Below are 18693 nucleotides of genomic sequence, written 5' to 3'. Positions count from 1 at the left end.
CCTCGTCTCGTAATCTGTTAAAATATGAGTGACAGAGAACTCCAAATTCCAATATTTAAAGAAAATAATATCAATTTATTCTTTAACTCTAAAAGTCAACATTAAACAACAACTAGCACAACGCAAGGTTTGTGAAGGTTTGTAGCTCAGGTTGAGGTTTAGGGTGTAGGTTTGCTCGCTGAGCTGTAGGTTTGATAACCAGCTAGCCACAAAAAGACATGACCCCCTCTCCCTCATAGCCCTACACCTGGATGAAAAAACCCACCATTTTGACTGGGATAACACATCTATCCTGGGACAGGCTAAGCAAAGACATGCCAGAGAATTCCTAGAGGCCTGGCACTCCAACCACAACGCCATAAACAAACACATAGATCTAGATGCCATCTATCAACCCCTCAGAAAATGAACAGGAAATGACATCACCACAAACTCCAGGAACCCCATCCAGGAGAAAGATATAAATAGAAAGCAGGAGACAACAGCTTCGCTTCACTTGGAGATCGCCACTAATGATGTTACCTAGCCAGGTAATGAGACATCTGGATATCAAACCTACAGCTCAGTGAGCAAATCTACACCCTAAACTATCACAGCTCTAAACTCCCTTTTTCTCTTAAATGTTTACAGAGGAACCTCAATTATCCGAACAAGGTGGGCGTGTACTATTTCATCGGATAATTGATTATTCAGTTAATGATTTCCTCTGGGGCTTGCGGTTTTTTTTGTGAAGTCTGCTCCCCGTTCAGGAGACTAGGCAACAGCAGCACGGCGCGTGAGTCCCCGCCCACAAATCCCATCCGCCCCAATCCCGTCTGACCCCCAACCCCGCCTGTCCGCCCGCAGCCCCGTCCAACACCACCCCCAACCCCGTCCAACCCCGCACCCTCGTCCACCTCCACCCACCGCCTGCCCGATTTCTTGGATCTGTGTTGATGGCAGTTGGTCTGTCTCCAATTTTCAAAATGCTGCATTTTTATACTCCCAACCTCAGATAGTTTCATTGGTTCAATGTTGGCAAAACAATAAATTCAAACATCGATTTAGTTTTAGTATCCTGGGGCATAATTTAAACTGGTTAAATTTGAGTTATCAAAATAACAACCAACTCGGGTATCCATTTCACAGCCAAATGTGATATATTTTCAATTTTCCAGTACACTCTATGACTGCCACCTAGTCTGCCACCTAAACTCTCAGTTCCAAACAGCATTCACTCTCTCTTAAAGGTCCAGTCCACACCTTTAACTTTATAACAGTAGAGAGAGTAAACACAATTATTTCTTAATGAGAAAGGAATTTATTCATGGAATATGGATGTTGCTGGCTGGCCAGGGTTTGTTGCCTGTTCCTAGTTACCCTTGAAAAGTGGTAGTAAGATCCCTTCTTGTGCTGTGGGTTGACTCACACTTCTCTTAAGGAGGGAATTCCAGCACTTTGACCCAGTGATAGTCAAGGAACTGTCTAAGTCAGGGTGGTGAGTAGCTTGGAGGGGAATTTATAGGTGGTGATGGTCCAATGTATCTGCTGCCTTTGTACTTCTAGCTGGAAGTGATTGTGGGTTCGGAAGATGCTGTATCAGGATCTTCGCCAAATTTCTGCAGCGCTTCTTGTAGTTTGTGCAAGAAATGTAGCAGCAATTTGTACTATCAAATATTGTTTAATTTGTGATAGCAATGTCTGCAACCTATGTTAACCACTTAGACCTAATTACAAAGACTGTCAGGAGCTAGTTAATGATGTTTACCAGTTTTTGAGCGAGACTATTTCTTCTCTCCCCAAAGACCATGTGACATCATCAGATTAGGTGGAGCTTAATGCAGCCTCTTATGTTAACTCCTTCACTATCATTAATACAGTACAGTGATCTGTATATGTGTGAGCGCATGTCTGAATCACTGTGTGTATGTGTGTCTATGTCTGTCATATTTTCTCTGTGGATGTTAGTCTCTGTGATGTTCTGTGTGTGTCAGTCCTTGTTATGCATTCTGTATGTATATGCGACAGACTCTGAGCTCCTGCTGAGCTGTAATGTCCATCTACCTGCTGATGTCATGCCTCTGTTGTTCAGGGTGACCGAGGATTTGATGGACTGCCTGGCTTGCCTGGAGAGAAGGGGAACCGGGTGAGTACAAGTGGGGTTGAGTGCACTGATCCTCATGCTCCAGATGTGTCTGATTCTTTCGACATACCAAGATGATTGCCCATGGTTAAGCACAGATCAGCAGATGATAGGCACATGATATGCTATGTTATGGTATTCGGTTCCCTTCAGTTCTCAGACATTTGAAAATCTGAAAGCTCTGTGTTTTTACTCCAAAGAGATAGTGGCAAAGTAGTAATGTTACTGAACAAGTATTCCAGAGTCCCAGGCTAATGTTCTGCAGTCATGGGTTTGAATTCCACCAGGACAGATGGTGTAGTTTGGTGTTGTGATCCTTCATGCAACATGAATGGTGGAATGACATGGGTCAGCTTGCATATGGACAGAGGAGCTCAGATTCCAGCAAGCAAATCACCCATTCTATCATTTACTAGAGCCGGATTACAAGGTATGCTGAAGTAGAGTTAAGGAAATGTCTGGGGACAAGAAATACATTTCGCCCTTTGTTGCTTCATGAGAAGGAGAGAGGTAAAACAGCCAATGTTAGGCATATGTATAGAGTGGAATTTTAACCCAACCTAACCTTGGAGGTTTTGTGTGCCACTCAGCTGTGCTCTCAATTCTCTCTAGAACAGTTACAGTGAGGCATGCTTTATTACAGAATGATGGCAGCACAGAAAGAGGCCATTCTGCCTATTGTCTCTGTGCCTGCTCTGCAAAGGAGCAGATTACCAAGTGTCATTCTGCCACCTTCTTCCGGTCGCCCGCACATTATTCATATTGGGATTATAATCCAACTCACTCTTGAGTGGCTCGATTGAACCTGCCTCCAGCACACTCTCTGGCAGTGCATTCTCTGAAAATGTTTCTCCTCAAGTCTCCATTTCTTCCTTTGCCACTGAGCTTAAATCAGCACCCTTTCATTCTCGATCCTTTCATGGATAGGAACACTTTCTCCCTTTTGACTTTGTACAACTCTCTCGTGATTTTTGAATACCTGAATCAAATATCCTCTCCATGTTCTCTTCTCCAAGGAAGACAGTCCCATTTTCTCCATTCTGACAAAGATGATTTGAAGTCCCTCATTCCCAGAACCATTCTTAAGGACCTTACCTGTACTCTCTTCCAGTGCCTGTCAAGAAGGTGGGGAGGTGGTCGGTACAGAGAAAGAGAGACAGACAGAAGAATATTAATTGTCCATTTGCACCAAAGACACAGATTCGCCCTGGTTTCATGTCCACTAGTGTGATGGCTTAGTGGACAGTGAGACAGTGTACGCAAGCTTATGCTATACTCTGTGTGCCTTATTGTCAGTCGGAGGAACTGTATACCTGAGCGTGGTGTCGGAGACTCTTTGACGATACATCAGAAGCTTAACACTGCTGTTTGTTCTGTTGTTCCAGGGGGAACCTGGTGCGCAAGGACCGATGGGAAAACAAGGGGAAGATGGAGAGAGGGTGAGTGTTTGCCTTGTTTCCCTCCAAACCACTCCCCTCTACCCCAACCACCTCCTTCCCCACTATTGACTCCATCAGTCAAGATTATGGAGTAACCGGAACTTTTAGTCTGTTGGATAGGACCAATGCCAGTGACAGGTTACAGGAGAGAGCGACTGACTCAGTGGAGTATGAACTTGGGGAATGCTAGCACAGTGGAATACCATAGATTAGAAATCCACAGTCCTAGAACTGATACCTTGAAGACATGCGTTCGAGTTCCACATTGGCAGCTAAAAGAATTTAAATTTCATTAACCAAAATGCTTGAAATATAAATTTAAACTCATTAATAACCATTATAGTACGATTGGATTGTTACAAAATTTCATCAACTGAATGTACAAACCTAAGAATTAATAGCCTTGAGAGAGAGGAGGTCTGCTGTCTTGACCATTCTGGCCTACCTATGAGTCCAGACCCACAGCGATTGTAAATGTCCTCTGAAATGACCATGTGAGACATTCAGCTGTACCAACCCGAGGAGTCAAATACTGAAGAGTACTCTCATCGTCTACAACTTCAGCAATTCAAGAAGGTAGCTCATCACCACTTCCTGAGGACAATTTGGGATGGATACAGCTTCCCCTTTTTTACCTGCCCTCGTTCTAAAGTCTTGCTTTGGACTCACGATGTGTCAGAGTGGTTGAAATGTTCATTTGTGTCACTCTCCAGAACCTCGCTCCAAGGGTTACAATTCCTGTGGCCCTCTGTTAAGTGGGTGCAATGTTCTCGCATTGAGTAAAATAATCTTGAATCTATAATTAACTTGACAAAGTGGTGGATGGCTGGTTTACAATGCAGAGTGATGCTCACAGCATGAGTTTAATTCCTGCACTGGCTGAAGTTACCAAAAAAGACTCTACTTCTCAGTCTTGCCCCTCACCTGAAGCATAGTGACCCTCATATTAAATCACCATCAATCATTTCTGTCCAACAAGAGAAAAGCCCTGTGGTCCTCTGTGACTATGGCAACTTTTATCTTACCTTATCTAATTCAATAAATGGTAAGAAATATTTCATCAGAAAGTTGGTTCTAAACAATCCATAGACGTGTTGCTGAGTGGTTTCCGAATATGACTTGACAGATGCAGCTTTGACTCCACACCAGTTCCAGCAGTTGTAAGTCCATCTTAGATCTGAGGTTGTCATTGTTTGCAATCTAATGTTCATCTTTTGTTTGCAGGGAGATGATGGTGAAGCTGGACCAAGAGGGTTGCCAGGGGAGTCTGTAAGTACATTTTGGTGTTAGAACTTGGCTCCTATTCTCATGAAGAGAGTTCAGGATATGGTCATCACCTTCATGCAGGAAAATCCCAGTGGGATGCTTTTGTGACAGAGTAAAGCTGTCTGCCCCAAACTGTCCTAAGAGCAAATATTGAATTACAATTTCCAGTCAATCTCTCATCAACTCAAACAGTCAATGCAGACCTGGGGAATACATCAATATCTCATACCTCATTTTGCCAATACTCCTCCTCATTACTCCTTCTCTCTAATTATGCTTCACATCAATCCCACATTCTTTAATATCCCCACACATTGCTCCCTCACTTTCATACCCCTTCACCTCCCCCTTTCCCCAAAATTCCTTCTCATTAACCCGTCTGTCATCAAGCTGCTTATTCTCTTTAATATCCTTCACCTCACTCCCTCTTTTGAAAATTCTAGATGTCATTTCTCTTTATTACCTCTTCATATTTTGTCCTTTCTTTAATACACCTTTACTTCACTCCCTCTCCCCAGTACCCCTTCATTTCACTCCCATTCTCCCATTCTCCCATTACCCCTTTAACTTGCTCTTCTGTTTATTTCTGCTTTACATTGCTCCATCTCTAAAGCTGCGTTACCTCACTCCCTCAGGCAGAGCTTTGAGAATCTCCAGATTTCACTCTAGAATCTAGAAGCTGTGGCCATCCATCAAAGCGGCCGTTGCAAGATTGCCCCAAATATTAACTATCCCACCAATAGGCATAATTTTCAAGACTCAGGACAATGCCATTGACCTTGGAGATGAAGAAGGGCAAATGTCAAAAGCAGAAGGACTAAACAACTTAAGCTTCAATTAATTTGAACCAATGTGCCATTTTGTAAAATCGATTGTGTGATGTTGTATACCAGGTTTTACCCTGAAATGTTTGTTTTATTTATCTCTCTCTCTCTCTTTTATCAAGGGACCAAGAGGACTCCTTGGACCCAAAGGACCCCCTGGACTGCAAGGACCACCTGTGAGTTAATACAGGTTCAAAGATCATCTGTTTTCTGCAAAATTTGAAATTGATTGGTTGGCTGAAAATAATATTCACCATTTAACTGAAAACTTTTTCTCCAGCAAAGCATGTGTGGAAATGGGATATTCATGAACGTGTATGCTAGATTTCAGTTAGAGGCAGTAGAAATTCTGTGAGAAGCGACAGGTCTTGACAGAGGTGCCTGCTGCTAAACTATTGTGTGGAAGTTGTTATGAAGTGTGTTGAATGAAATAATTTCCAATGTGTATTTATCTGAACAGAGAAACCTATCTAAAATTGCATGTACCTCCCCTTGTCACCCATCCAGTGATTCCCGCTCCCCCAGTGTCCCCATCCAAGCTATTTCTAATACATGACTTGTATTTAATGGAAGTGATTTCCTCAAAATGCGAATTACAGTGAATGTGGATCCTGAAGGTAAACGTGAAGGTGTTACTGATTCACATTGGTCTTCATAAAGACCAGAATAACTGCTGGTTTAGGAACGAGTAATTTTGATGCTGGTTTGTTGGCGTATGATGATAAACCTAGAGCAGTGACTGAAGAGCCAGGAGAGGTATACTCCTCAACTATTGGAACTATGCTAGTGTTCAAATTGGCAATTTTAGGATACTCATCATTTATATTTTGCCATGCAAAATTGTCTATATACCTAAATTTCTTCAAAATTACATAAAAGGAGATTGGAAAGGAAATGCCAATATTCCTGAGCCTATGTGGCACGATGGCTCAATGGTTAGCACTGTTGCCTCACAGCGCCAGGGACCCAGGTTTGATTCCAGCCTTGGGTGACTATCTGTGTGGAGTTTGTACATTCTCCCCGTGTCTGCATGGGTTTCTTTTGGGTGCTCCGGTTTCCTCCCACAGTCCAAAGATGCGAAAGCCAGGATGGATTGGTTTTGGTAAATTGCCCATACTGTTCAGGGATGTGTAGGCTAGGTGCATGAATCAGGGGACATGTAGAGCAACAGGATAGGGGTAATGGGTCTGGATGGGATACGCTTTGGAGGGTCAGTGTGGACTTGTTGGGCTGAAAGGCCTGTTTCCACACCATAGGGATTCTATGGTGATCTACCCTGATTGCAAAAATGTCAAGTCACTTCACTGCATTTCCAGTCATTGAGATATTTAATACACCTCTCTGTGTTTTAGGGTGTGCGAGGATCAGATGGCCCCCATGGTCCGAAAGGAAGCCTGGTGTGTAGGATCTCTCTTTTTTTACCTTTTTAAATTCTTCAATTTTGCAATGCTTGAGAGTTTGGAAATTTATTGTACTGAATGTTTGATCTGAAACAGGGACCACAAGGAGAACCAGGACCTCCTGGACAACAAGGGATCCCCGGAGCTCAGGTAACACATTGTCATCTTAAGGCAATACTCTTTCCTGTAAGCACCAAACGACACTATTGCGTAAACCCAGTCTATAATCGTCACCCTTCACTCCCACATACAAATCCAATCTATAGTCACTACCCTGTCAATACTGCAAACAAAACCAGTTTAGAATCATCACCTCTTCTACTGCATACAAATCCAGTCTAGAAAAATCACCACCACGCTACTGCATACAAATCCTGTCTGGAATTACCATCCCATCATTACCAAGTAAAAAGCCAGTCTAGAATCACCATCCCGTCACTACTACATGCAAATCCAGTCTACAATCACACCCCGTCACTACTGTGTACAAACCCACTCTATAATCGCCATCCTTTCACTACTGCATTGAAACACAGTCGACAATCACCATCCCTTCACTACTGTGTACTATCGTAGTCTGTAATCACCATCTATACGTTGCCTCATATAAAGCAGTCTATCATCACCACTCCTTCACTACTATATACAAAGTGTCTAATGCCACCTCATCACTACTACATGCAAACCCAGTCCAGAATAACCACCCCAACACTACCGCGTACAAACTCAGTCTATAATCATCATCCTGTCAATATCGCAAACAAAACCAGCCCATAATCACCATCCCATCACTATTAAATACAAACCAGCCCATAATCACCATCCCATCACTATTAAATACAAACCAGCCCATAATCACCACCCCTTCACTCCTACATACAAAACTTAGTATATAACTACCGCGTACAATTCCAGTCTATAATCACCACTCCTTTACTATCACATGCAAACCCAGTCTGTAATCACTGCCTCTTCACTATTGCTTAGACCCCAGTCTTTACATGACAGTGATGGGACATTTTCTTTTACAAACCCAATCTATAAGCTTCACTCCTTCACTATGCACTGCACATCTGGTCTGCCAACACTGTCCTTTAATTGTCAGATGCAGATAGTCTGTAAACACCATGTCCTCACTGACAGATATAGCAGTTTATAAAAACTAACCCTTCACTATCCCACACAGACCTGAACTGTAAAAAAACAAATATTTATGACTGAATACGGGCCTGGTAAATTTTACTTTTTTCCCTGTTATAATCTTGATTGTCGGTTTTTGCTCTCAAGTGGCACAATCTGAGATTGAGTTGCGAATACACAAGCTGGTGCTTAATCAGTTTTGTTTGCTCTTTGGTGGAGTTGTGATGAGGCCTTGGTCTATTGGGCTTGAGGAATATGTACCAGATGTGTTGATACTGAGCCTGTTATTGCCTGGCTCAATTTCCAATTAATTCTTCCATCCTTCTCCCTTCTCTCCTGCAGGGTATACCCGGTCCTCAGGGAGCCATGGGTCCTCCGGGCCACAAGGTAAGTCACAACCTGCAGAGAGCCATAAGAATTCTTGTTAACTGCTATGGGGATAAGCCTTAACCTACTTAACTGCAAGTTTTGGTCCAACAGGTTTATTTGAAATCTAGAGCATAAACTTCACTCAATGCAGGAGCAGCACTCCAAAAGCTTGTGATTTCAAATAAACTTGTTGGATTGTAACTTGGTATCATGTGACTTCTGACTTTGTCCACCCAAGTCCAGCACCAGCACCTCCACATAATACTTAACCCCATAAGACAACACCATCAGTAGCCTCAGTAGGAAGAATGTGGAAGCTTTGGAAAGGGTGCAGAGGAGATTTACCAGGATGTTGCCTGGTATGGAGAGAAGGCCTTATGAGGAAAGGCTGAGGGACTTGAGGCTGTTTTCGTTAGAGAGAAGGTTGAGAGGTGACTGAATCGAGATGTACAAGATGATCAGCGGATTAGATAGGGTAGACACAGAGCCTTTTTCCTCAGATGGTCATGGCTAGCATGAAGGTCATAGCTTTAAATTGAGGGGTGATAGATATAGGACAGATGTGAAGGTAGATTCTTTACTCAGAGTAGTAAGGGCATGGAATGCCATGCCTACAACAGTAGACTTACCAACATTAAGGACATTTAAATGGTTATTGGGTAAACATATGGATGATGAAGGAGTAGTGTAGGTAAGATGGGCATCATATTGGTTTCCCAGGTTGGCGCAACATTGAAGGCCAAAGGGCCTATACTGCGCTGTAATGTTCTATGTCCTTTGGTGAGGATCAACCCTCATTGGCACAAGGCAGGAAATTCAGGCCAGCCATCCAGAATGGATGGGCAGTTCACAATTCTCTAGTTCTGTGCTGCATTTAATGCCCCCCTCCACATCTCTGTAATCTGCAGTTCCACAGCTCTTAGAGTTCCCTACGCTTCTCAAATCTCAGCTTCTTGACCATCCTCATTTTAAATGCCTGCACTGATGGTTGTGCCTTCAATTTCTGGGATCTCAGTCTCTGGAATCACCCCAACCCACCCACTCACCCTGTATTCTTCCCTCCGCACCCCCCCCCCCCCCCCCCCCCCCCCCTCATTTAACTCTTTGCCCTCTTTTCCTCCCTCCCTAAATTCCATAAGATCATCAGACTTTGGGAGCACAAGTAGACCCATTCAGCCCATCAAACCTGTTTCATCATTCAATGAGATCATGGCTGATCTGCAAATCCTCACCTCCCCTTTTCTGCCTCTTCCCTACCTAATGACCCTAGCCTTGACAGCTCTTCCAGTAAAGAATTCCACAGATTCACTACTCTCTGACAGCTGAAATTCCTCCATCTCTGTCCTAATTGGGTGACCCCTCATTCTTAGATTATGTTCTCTTGCCTGAGACTCTTGCAAGGGGAGTCAACCTTTATGCACCAACCCTGTCAAGTACTCTAGAATCTTGTATATTTCAATAAAGTCATCTCTCATTCTTTTAAACCCCAATCTAATCCCTGGTTCAATCTACTCAACCTGTCCTCATAAGGCAGTCCCTCCATACCTGATATCATCTCTGTATTGTCTCCAATGCCAGGATACCTTTCCTAAAATAAGAGGCCCAAACCAGTTCATAGTATTCCTGCTATGGTCTGGCCAGTGCCTTATATTCTCTTAGCAAAACCTTCCTATTTTTATACTCCACTCCCTTTGAAATAAAGGCCAATTGCCTTCCCTTTTATGTGCTGAATGTGTATGCTACATTTTTTGTGATTTGTGGATGAGGCCTCCCAAATTCTTCTGTTATGTCACTTTCTGCAGTATTTCAGGCCCTCTATTCATTTGTGCATAAGCTCACAATTCCCAGCACAACGTTTTATTTACCAAGTTTTTGCACAGTCACTTTATCTATCTGTATCCCTGTGCAGATCCCACTTTGTGTCATCCTCACCACTTGCCTTTCCAACCAATTTTGCTTCATTTGTGAACTTGTTTACAATACATTCACTTTCTATCTCCAAGCTATTAAAATACCTTGAAAGCAATTGTGGTCCCAGCACTGATCCATGTAGCAGAACCTATTTTGACCAAGCTTTTGACAATCTGCCCTGTAACCGTTCCTTATGTAGCTTGGCATCAAATAATAGCCTCTGTGTCTCTGGATGGTTTTCCAGCCTCTAATAGCTATTGTTGCTGGTTGACATCAAGATGTTGGCCATGAGTCTAATGTTCCTTCCTAATTTTTCTTCCTGCAGGGCCCAACTGGAAAACCTGGACTTCCTGGAATTCCTGGAGCTGATGGTCCTCCTGTAGGTATTTCTGTGGGCTCCTTGCCGTAAACATTCTGGTTTACTTTAACTCTACCATGGTGGCGTTGGGGGCGGTGGGTCTCAGGGAGGTTGGTGGTGGTGGCATGGGTAGGATTTTTAGAACAAGGACGCTAGTTCCTTTCTGAGTTATCAAATGCTCTGTCCATTTACCCTTATGTGGCTGCTAGGACTGGACTGTAAAGATTTCAGTGATCGGGAAAAGCAGGTCAGCTCTAGGTGACCAGTTCCCCATGGGGTCCTGAGCCATCAACTCACCTGCCTTCAACTCACCCATTCCCCCACACCACCCCATCCCACCTGCATCCCTACACCCTTGAGTTCATGATACTGTGAATTCTGTCTTGCATAGTTTAATCTAGGATAGATTTCCATAAGGACACCGTTCAGCCTATTGTCTCCACGCCCACCCTCTGCAAAAGCAATCTAATCGGTCCCGCTGCCATACCCTTTGACTACAGCTTTGCAGCCTTTCAATTCCAAAAAGGTTCAGTCTCTGTTGATGGAATGCGAAATGTTTCCCTTGAACTCAGGACTTTGTTTTTGAGGCAGTGTTTCATGAATGCAAGACGAAACAAAGCTGCTTCAAACAGTCTGTCTTTTGAAGAGGAATTTCGCGATACGATGCTAATCATTACATGACAAATCTAAATAGTTCAAGTGAAGCAAATAAAATACAGAACTATCTCGTGGGCTGAATACCCTGTACTCTGTAAAACACTCAGTTTGGGTGTCTGGTTATATGTTGCTGATGGATCAGCAAACGAGGGCTACAGTAAGGCAGTGAACATTGAGACATGTAGTTAACCAGTAGTGGTGAATCACAGAATCCTGAAAGGGAGGTGCTGGCCTAATGGTAATGTCACTAAGCTAGTATTCCAAATTTTGTAACTAATGTTCTAGGATCATGGGTTCAAATTCTGCCACAACAGCTGAGTGAAATTTAACTTGAATTAATAAATCTGGAATTAAAAGTGGTGGTGGTAAAGACTCACCCTAAAGTCCTCCAGGGAAGGAAATCCTTTGTCCTTTCCTAGCCTGGCCCGTAAGTGAATCTACAGCAGCTTAGCTGCCCTCTGAAATGGCTGAGTTCGGGGGCAGCAGGGAGCTGCTACATTACCATTTGGCCTGATTAGTAACTGAGAAAACCAGACTAATATCCTGAGGGCATGCATTTGAATCTCACTGTGGCAGATAATGAAATTTGAATGCAGTAATTATCTGGCATTAAAAGCTGGCAATAGGGTCCGTGGTCATGTTGTAAAATCCCGTCTGCTTTACTAATGCCCTTCAGAGAAAGAGATCTTGTCTTAATGTGACTGCATACCCACAGTAAAGACTCTTGATTGCCATCTAGGCAACGGGGTATGGGCTTGTTTTCGTTTTGAACTGTTTTTGTTTTACTTAATTCAATCAACATTTTGAAATTCCATATCCCCTCCCCCACCCAGTCAGGCAAGCAAAACTTGGAGCCCTTATGGACACAAGTTATGTAGCCACCCACTGCCATACTACAGGGAGCACTGATGGTGCAATGTTAAAGCTACGATTGATGACAGGGGTAACATTGGTAATATTATGAGATTTGGATGATTCTATGGAAAGTAATAAACAGCCCTATTAACATGTGCTCATTCTGAAATAAGTATGGCTACAAAGTGCAGGGTTTTGGAAATATTTTTTAACAGATTCTTCAATTCAACACCACCTCAGAGTTATAGTGTTGAATTAATTGCAGCAATTATTACTTCTTTTAAAATGTGCTTGGTGGCGTCACCTAGCCTTTATTAGTACGGTACGTTTTGGATTCCTCTCTTGGTGCTCCCTGACTTTTGATCTTCATCTTCATACTTTGCTTCTGTTTCTTTTCCTCTCATTGACAATACTTGAACGCCATCAGGCTCCAAATTTACTCTATTCATATTACTTGACCTCTAACTTTTGTTTACCTTCTTTTCAGGGCCACCCAGGTAAAGAAGGTGCAGTGGGTCCAAAGGGTAACCAGGTACGGATATCGTCGACACTTGTTGGTCATCTTGGTCATCCAAGAAGTTATTGGTCATCTTGTTAAAGAATTGAGGCATGACACGAGTCAAAATAAAATTAATCAACAGTTATAAGGTCAAATTGCTTGCTAGGGAAAATAAACAGTAAAACTTGGAAGTGAGTGGCATATTGAAAATGGTCTTGTGCACCTTAAAATGGAACTCCAGTTTTGACTAGTTACAGTCATATCCAATTGTTACAGGTTTGGGTGAGTAATTAGCTGATGTTATTGCAATAGTGCTCCATGATTGGGTCTTTTACCATTTGTTTGTTAAAAGATCTCATTGCACTGTTTTGGAGAAGAATATGGATTGTATCCTGCCCAATATTTATTTACCCCTTAGCCAACTTCTTGCAGCGAGATCCAAATCTACCAATGCCAGATCATTGGTGTAATTTTAAATTTTAATTTTTGTCCCTGAAAATGGTGAATGGAAATGAATGTCATCCCAGTTTATAAGTGAGGTCTAGTGAGAGTGTTCCAAATGAAAAGAATGGTACGGGATAGATTGCTATGGAGTGGGGCCTGCCAAGTGCATGTGGTGACGGTGGTGGGAAGGTGAGGCCACCGTGCATGCAATTGTATTGAACTTTGGATGATCGATGATTGGTATATGGTGATATCTCATTCTTTTTTTTCCCACTTTTGCCCCTGCGCAGGGTCAGTCTGGTCCACAAGGTCCTATTGGCTATCCTGGCCCACGTGGTGTGAAGGTGAGTATTAACACCAGCAGCTGCATTGGCCCCCATGCCCTCCTTCGAATAATCGAGACGATGACCAATGTGACCCCCACACTAGATGCCACCCGCAACAAATTCCCCCACATTGAAACTGAATTATCCATTTGCTTTGTTTCAGGGATCTGAAGGAATCCGAGGGTTGAAGGGACACAAAGGTGAAAAGGTAAGATGGTTTTGTTCAGTCTTTTGCATTTCTGTTTCGAACACTGTGCTGATTTAGCCAATTAGCCGTCCTTTCCTTGGCCTTCATCTCCAATTCCTTCCTCCGTCTTTGTTTCTGTCTCTCTGTCTAGCTTACCACTAGAACTACGGCCGTTGCTACTCTCAATCAGTATCTCCCATTTCTCCTGAAGACCTGGCTGCGCATTCTTCCCTTCTCTTCTGGCTCTTGTTTGCCTGGCCCCTGCTCCAACCCAACCTGCCTTTTCCAGAGTGTGGAACTCCCCTTCTCCCTGCATGTTGCTTCCTTCTGACCATTCACAGGCTCAGATTTTAACTTTGACCAATCAAGCTAATAAATTACTCTCCTTCGCTCTGACCCTGCTTTCAGCTGGAGTATGTGGGTCTGTTCTCCGTGTTTTCTGTGTTCCCCTGTAGCCGTTGACACTTGATCTGCTCTTACATAGGAGCTAGTCAATCTAGTCAGTTACTAAAAGAGTCGTACTTGGTACTCTCCACTGACACTTGCACTATTTGAGGGCACTCTTTGATCAGATGTCAGTTAGTGCCAAATCAACACCACTCTTCTTCAGCCTGTTGCTGCTCTCAAGAGCTGCTACTTTGTGTCATAACCATAGTACACATACAGATAGTTCACCTGAACATTGTGTTTCTCTATGTGTACTGATCTCAGCGATGGAGCATGCATTGGTTCTGCTGGAAGCTAATAGTTTCCAATCATGCCAACCAAAATCTATTGAGATGGCTATAGTTTCTGCACTAATGGAGACAGTGAGTTTGGACATTAGCACTGCTAGTCAGAGCCAAGTATGTGTGACTGTTCCAATACACCTTGCTGCTTGCCACACAGTATCCTCCCTAACCTGGAGTCCATCCAAACCACTCTTGCCTGCAATCCTTCCCATATCAGGTCCCACCTCTCCTGATCCCACTCTGCTCACTGAGTTACACTAGCTCCAGGTTCAGCAATATCTTGATTTCAAATCTCTTGTTGTCCTCTTCAACCGACACACTCCTCCACCAGTTCCATTAGACCATAAGGCCATAGACATAGGAGCAGAAATTAGACTATTCAGCCCATTGAGTCTGCTCAGCCATTCAAACATTGCTGATAAGTTTCTCAACCCCATTCTTTCGCTTTCTCCCCGTAACCCTTGATCCCTTTGATACTCAAGAACCTATCTATCTCAGTCTTAAATATACTCATGACCTGGCCTCCTGGCTTCAGTGGCAACGAATTGCATAGATTCACCACTCTGGCTGAAGAAGTTTCTTCCTATCTCCATTCTAAAAAGTCTTTCCTTTACTCTAAGGCTATGCCCTCGGGTTCTAGTCTCTCCTACCAGTGGAAACATTTTCCCAACATCTACTCTGTCCAGGCCATTCAGTATTCCATATGTTTCAATTAGATCCCCCTCATCCTTCTAAACTCCATCATGTATAAATTCAGAGTCCTCAAATGTTCCTCATACGTTAAGCTTTTCATGTGTGGGACCATTCTGTGAACCTCCTTTGAACACTTTCTGCAGAGCCAGTGCATCCTTTCTGAGGTATGGGGCCCAAACTGCACACAATACACCAGAGCCTTATAGAACCTCTGAAGTACATCCCTGCTTTTATTTTCAAGTCCTCTCAAAATAAGTACCATCATTGCATTTGCCTTTCTAACTACTGACTCATCCTGCAAGTTTGCCTTGAGAGAATCCTGGATGAGAACGCCCAAGTCTCTTTGCAATTCAGACTTCTGAATTTTCTGCCGATTTAGAAAATAGTCCATGCATCTATTCTTCTGACCAAAGTGCATGACCGCACACTTTCCCACGTTGCACTCATCAGGCACTTCTTTGCCCCCTCTCCTAACCTGTTCAAATCTTTCTGCAGCCTCCCCACCTCCTCAATGCTACTTGTCCCTCTTTCTATATTTGTATCATCTGCAAACTTAGTCAGAATCCTCTCAGTTCCATCATCGTTAATGTATAAAGTGAAAAGTTGTGGTCCCGACAGTGATTCTTGCGAAATACCACCAGTCACTGGCTGCCATCCTGGGAAGGACCCTTTTATCCGCACTCTCTGTTTTCTGCCAGTAGCCAAGCTTCTATCCATGCTAATACCTTGCCTGTAATGCCATGGGCCTTAGTGTTACTCAGTAGCCTCTTGTGCAGCACCTTGTCAAAGACCTTTTTGAAGTTCAGGCAGATAACATCCATTGGCTCTCCTTGGTTTAACCTTCTCGTTATTTCCTCAAGGAATTCAAGCAGATTTGTCAGACATGACCTCCCCTTGATGAAACCATGTTGTCTTTGCCGTATTATGCCATACACTCCCAAGTATTCAGAAATCTCATCCTTCACAATTGATTTCAGGATCTTAGTCATGACTGAGGTCAGTCTGAAATTTCCTATCTTTCGCCTTATTCCCTTCTTAAACAGGAGTGTCACGTTAGTGATTTTCCAGTCCTTTGGCTCCCTCCCTCATTCTAGTGATTCCTGAAAAACACCACTCTCACCTCCACTATCTCTTCAGCTATCTCCTTTATAACTCTGGTGTATAGCTCATCTGGTTCAGGTGATTTATCCAGCTTCAGGGAATTTGGTATTTCTCGCACCTTCTCCTTGGTGATGGCCACCATACTGAGCTCTGTCCTCTCACTCTCTTGAATTTTTGGGATATTACTCATGTCTTCCACTGTGATGACTGAAACAAAGTAATTATTCAGCTCCTCAACCATTTCCTTGTTACTCACTACTATCTGTTCAGCATCATTTTCCAGCAGCCTAATTTCGACTTTTGCCTCTCTTTTGTTGTTTAGAAATCTAAAGAGACTTTTACAGTCTTCCTTCTATATTATTAGCTACATTACCCTTATATTTAATCTTCTCCCTCCATATTTCTTTTCTTGTTGCCCTCTGTTGGTCTTTGCAATCTTCCCAATCCTCTGGTTTCCCACTGTCCTTCGCGATATTATATGCTTTCTCTTTTGCTTTTATGCGATCCCTGACTTCCTTAGTCAGCCATGGTTGCCCCATCCTCCATGTACCATGCTGCTTTTTCCCCAGGATGAGTCTCTGACATGTCTCCTAAATTATTTCCAGAAACTCTTGCCATTACTGTTCCATTGTCTTTCCTGCTTGGCTCCTCGCCCAGTCAATTCTACACAGCTCCTCCCTCATGCCTCTGTAGTTGCCTTTATTCAGCTGTCATACCATTACCGCTAATTCTATCTTCATCTTCTCAAATTACAGAGTAAATTCAATCATGTTATGGTCACTGCCTCCTAAGCGTTCCTTCACCTTGAAGCTCCCTGATCAATTCTGCCTCATTGCACAAAACTAAATCCAGTGCTGCCTGTCCCCTAGCCTCCACCACAAGCTGCTCCAAAAAGCCAATTCGTAGACATTCCATAAATTCCTTTTTCTTGCAATCAACTACCAACCTGATTTTCCCAGTCCACCTGCATATTGAAATCCCCCATGACCCACTGTAACTTTGCCTTTCCTACACATCCTTTCTATCTCCTGGTGTATCTTGCGTCCCAGCTCCTGATTACTATTTGAAGCCTGTGCATTGCTCCAACTATGGCATTTTTTACCTTTGCGGTTCCTCAATTCTACCCACACAGATTCTACACCATCTGCCCCTACTTCGTTTCTCACTATTGATTTAATTTCATTTCTTACTCATAAGGCAATCCCACCCCCTCTGCCCACTTACCTATCTTTTCGATAGGATGTATATCCTTGAATATTCAGCTCCCAATCCTGATCCCTTTGTAGCCATGTCTCAGGGATGCTCACTACATCATACCTGCCAATTTCACTCTGTGCCACATGCTCATTTCCCTTATTTCTTATACTGTGTGCATTCAGATATAACACCTTCAGTTCTGTATTAATCGCCCCCCCCCCGTTCTCATTATCATTCGATTGCTAACCCTTTCTGTACACTCTGTCCTATTTGTGTCTGTGCTAGAGACTTTAATAACCTCTCCTGAGTTCTGCACTCTTACCTCCTCCCTTAATTTTGGTTTTTTAATTTCCTCGATAACTGAGCCCCCCCCCCCATTTAGTTTAAAGCCCTGTCTACAATCCTAGCTATGTGATTTACTTGGACTCTGCTCCCAGCATGGTTCAGATGAAGACCATCTCAACGTAACAGGTCCCTTCTTCCCCTGAATTAGTGCCAATGTCCAATGAATTCAAACCCATTTCTCCCATACCAATCTTGAGCCATACATTTATCTGCCTAATCTTATTGACCCTGTGCCAATTAGCTCATGGCTCAGGTAGTAATCCAGAGATTATTATCTTTCTGGTTCTGCTTTCTAATTTAGCTCCTAGCTGTTCATCATCCCTTAGTAGAACCACTGCCCTAGTTTTATCTATGTTGTTAGTACCTACATCGACCACGACCACTGGATCTTTACCCTCCCACTCCAAGTTCCTCTACAGCCCCGATGAGATATCTCAAACCCGGGCACCAGGCAGACAACACAATCTTTGAGACTCTCGACCCTAGTCATAGAGAACATGGTCTATACCCTCAACTACACTACCCACAATTACAAAAGCATTTCTCTTCTCTATCCCTCATTTGAATGGCTTCCTGCACCATGGTTCTACGGTCAGTTGGTTCCTCCTCCCTGCAGCGCCCATTGCTGTCCACACAGGGAGCAAAACGTTTGAACAGCACAGGGACTGAGGCTCTTGCAATTCTACCTGCTGGATCCCTCTACCTTCCTCACTCATGGTCCCATCCCCACTGGCTGAATTCAAGTTAGTTAGTCTAAGGAGTGTGACTGTCTCGTGAAAAATAGCATTCAGGCAACCCTCTTCCCCCTTCCTGGTGTGTCAGAATGTTT

At 43.3% G+C, this 18693-nt stretch overlaps 1 protein-coding gene across 6 annotated transcripts in view; it reads left to right on the top strand.

Annotated features, from left to right (window-relative positions):
- LOC122541220 (collagen alpha-1(V) chain-like) overlaps nucleotides 1–18693 on the top strand; it is a 386777-nt gene that overhangs the window by 289453 nt on the left and 78631 nt on the right. For all 6 annotated transcript variants that reach the window (XM_087979516.1, XM_087979517.1, XM_087979518.1 and 3 more), the window contains 11 exons: nucleotides 2072–2125; nucleotides 3508–3561; nucleotides 4786–4830; nucleotides 5774–5827; nucleotides 7004–7048; nucleotides 7148–7201; nucleotides 8534–8578; nucleotides 10797–10850; nucleotides 12829–12873; nucleotides 13575–13628; nucleotides 13774–13818. In XM_087979516.1, the coding sequence (XP_087835642.1) occupies nucleotides 2072–2125; nucleotides 3508–3561; nucleotides 4786–4830; nucleotides 5774–5827; nucleotides 7004–7048; nucleotides 7148–7201; nucleotides 8534–8578; nucleotides 10797–10850; nucleotides 12829–12873; nucleotides 13575–13628; nucleotides 13774–13818 (549 nt within the window). The remainder of the gene's footprint in view (nucleotides 1–2071; nucleotides 2126–3507; nucleotides 3562–4785; nucleotides 4831–5773; nucleotides 5828–7003; nucleotides 7049–7147; nucleotides 7202–8533; nucleotides 8579–10796; nucleotides 10851–12828; nucleotides 12874–13574; nucleotides 13629–13773; nucleotides 13819–18693) is intronic.

The sequence above is a fragment of the Chiloscyllium plagiosum genome, unplaced genomic scaffold (assembly GCF_037043375.1).
Source record: "Chiloscyllium plagiosum isolate Xiang-an unplaced genomic scaffold, Cpla_swu_hap1 HiC_scaffold_35, whole genome shotgun sequence".
NCBI lineage: Eukaryota > Metazoa > Chordata > Chondrichthyes > Orectolobiformes > Hemiscylliidae > Chiloscyllium > Chiloscyllium plagiosum.
This window is presented reverse-complemented; position numbering and strand designations above follow the sequence as displayed.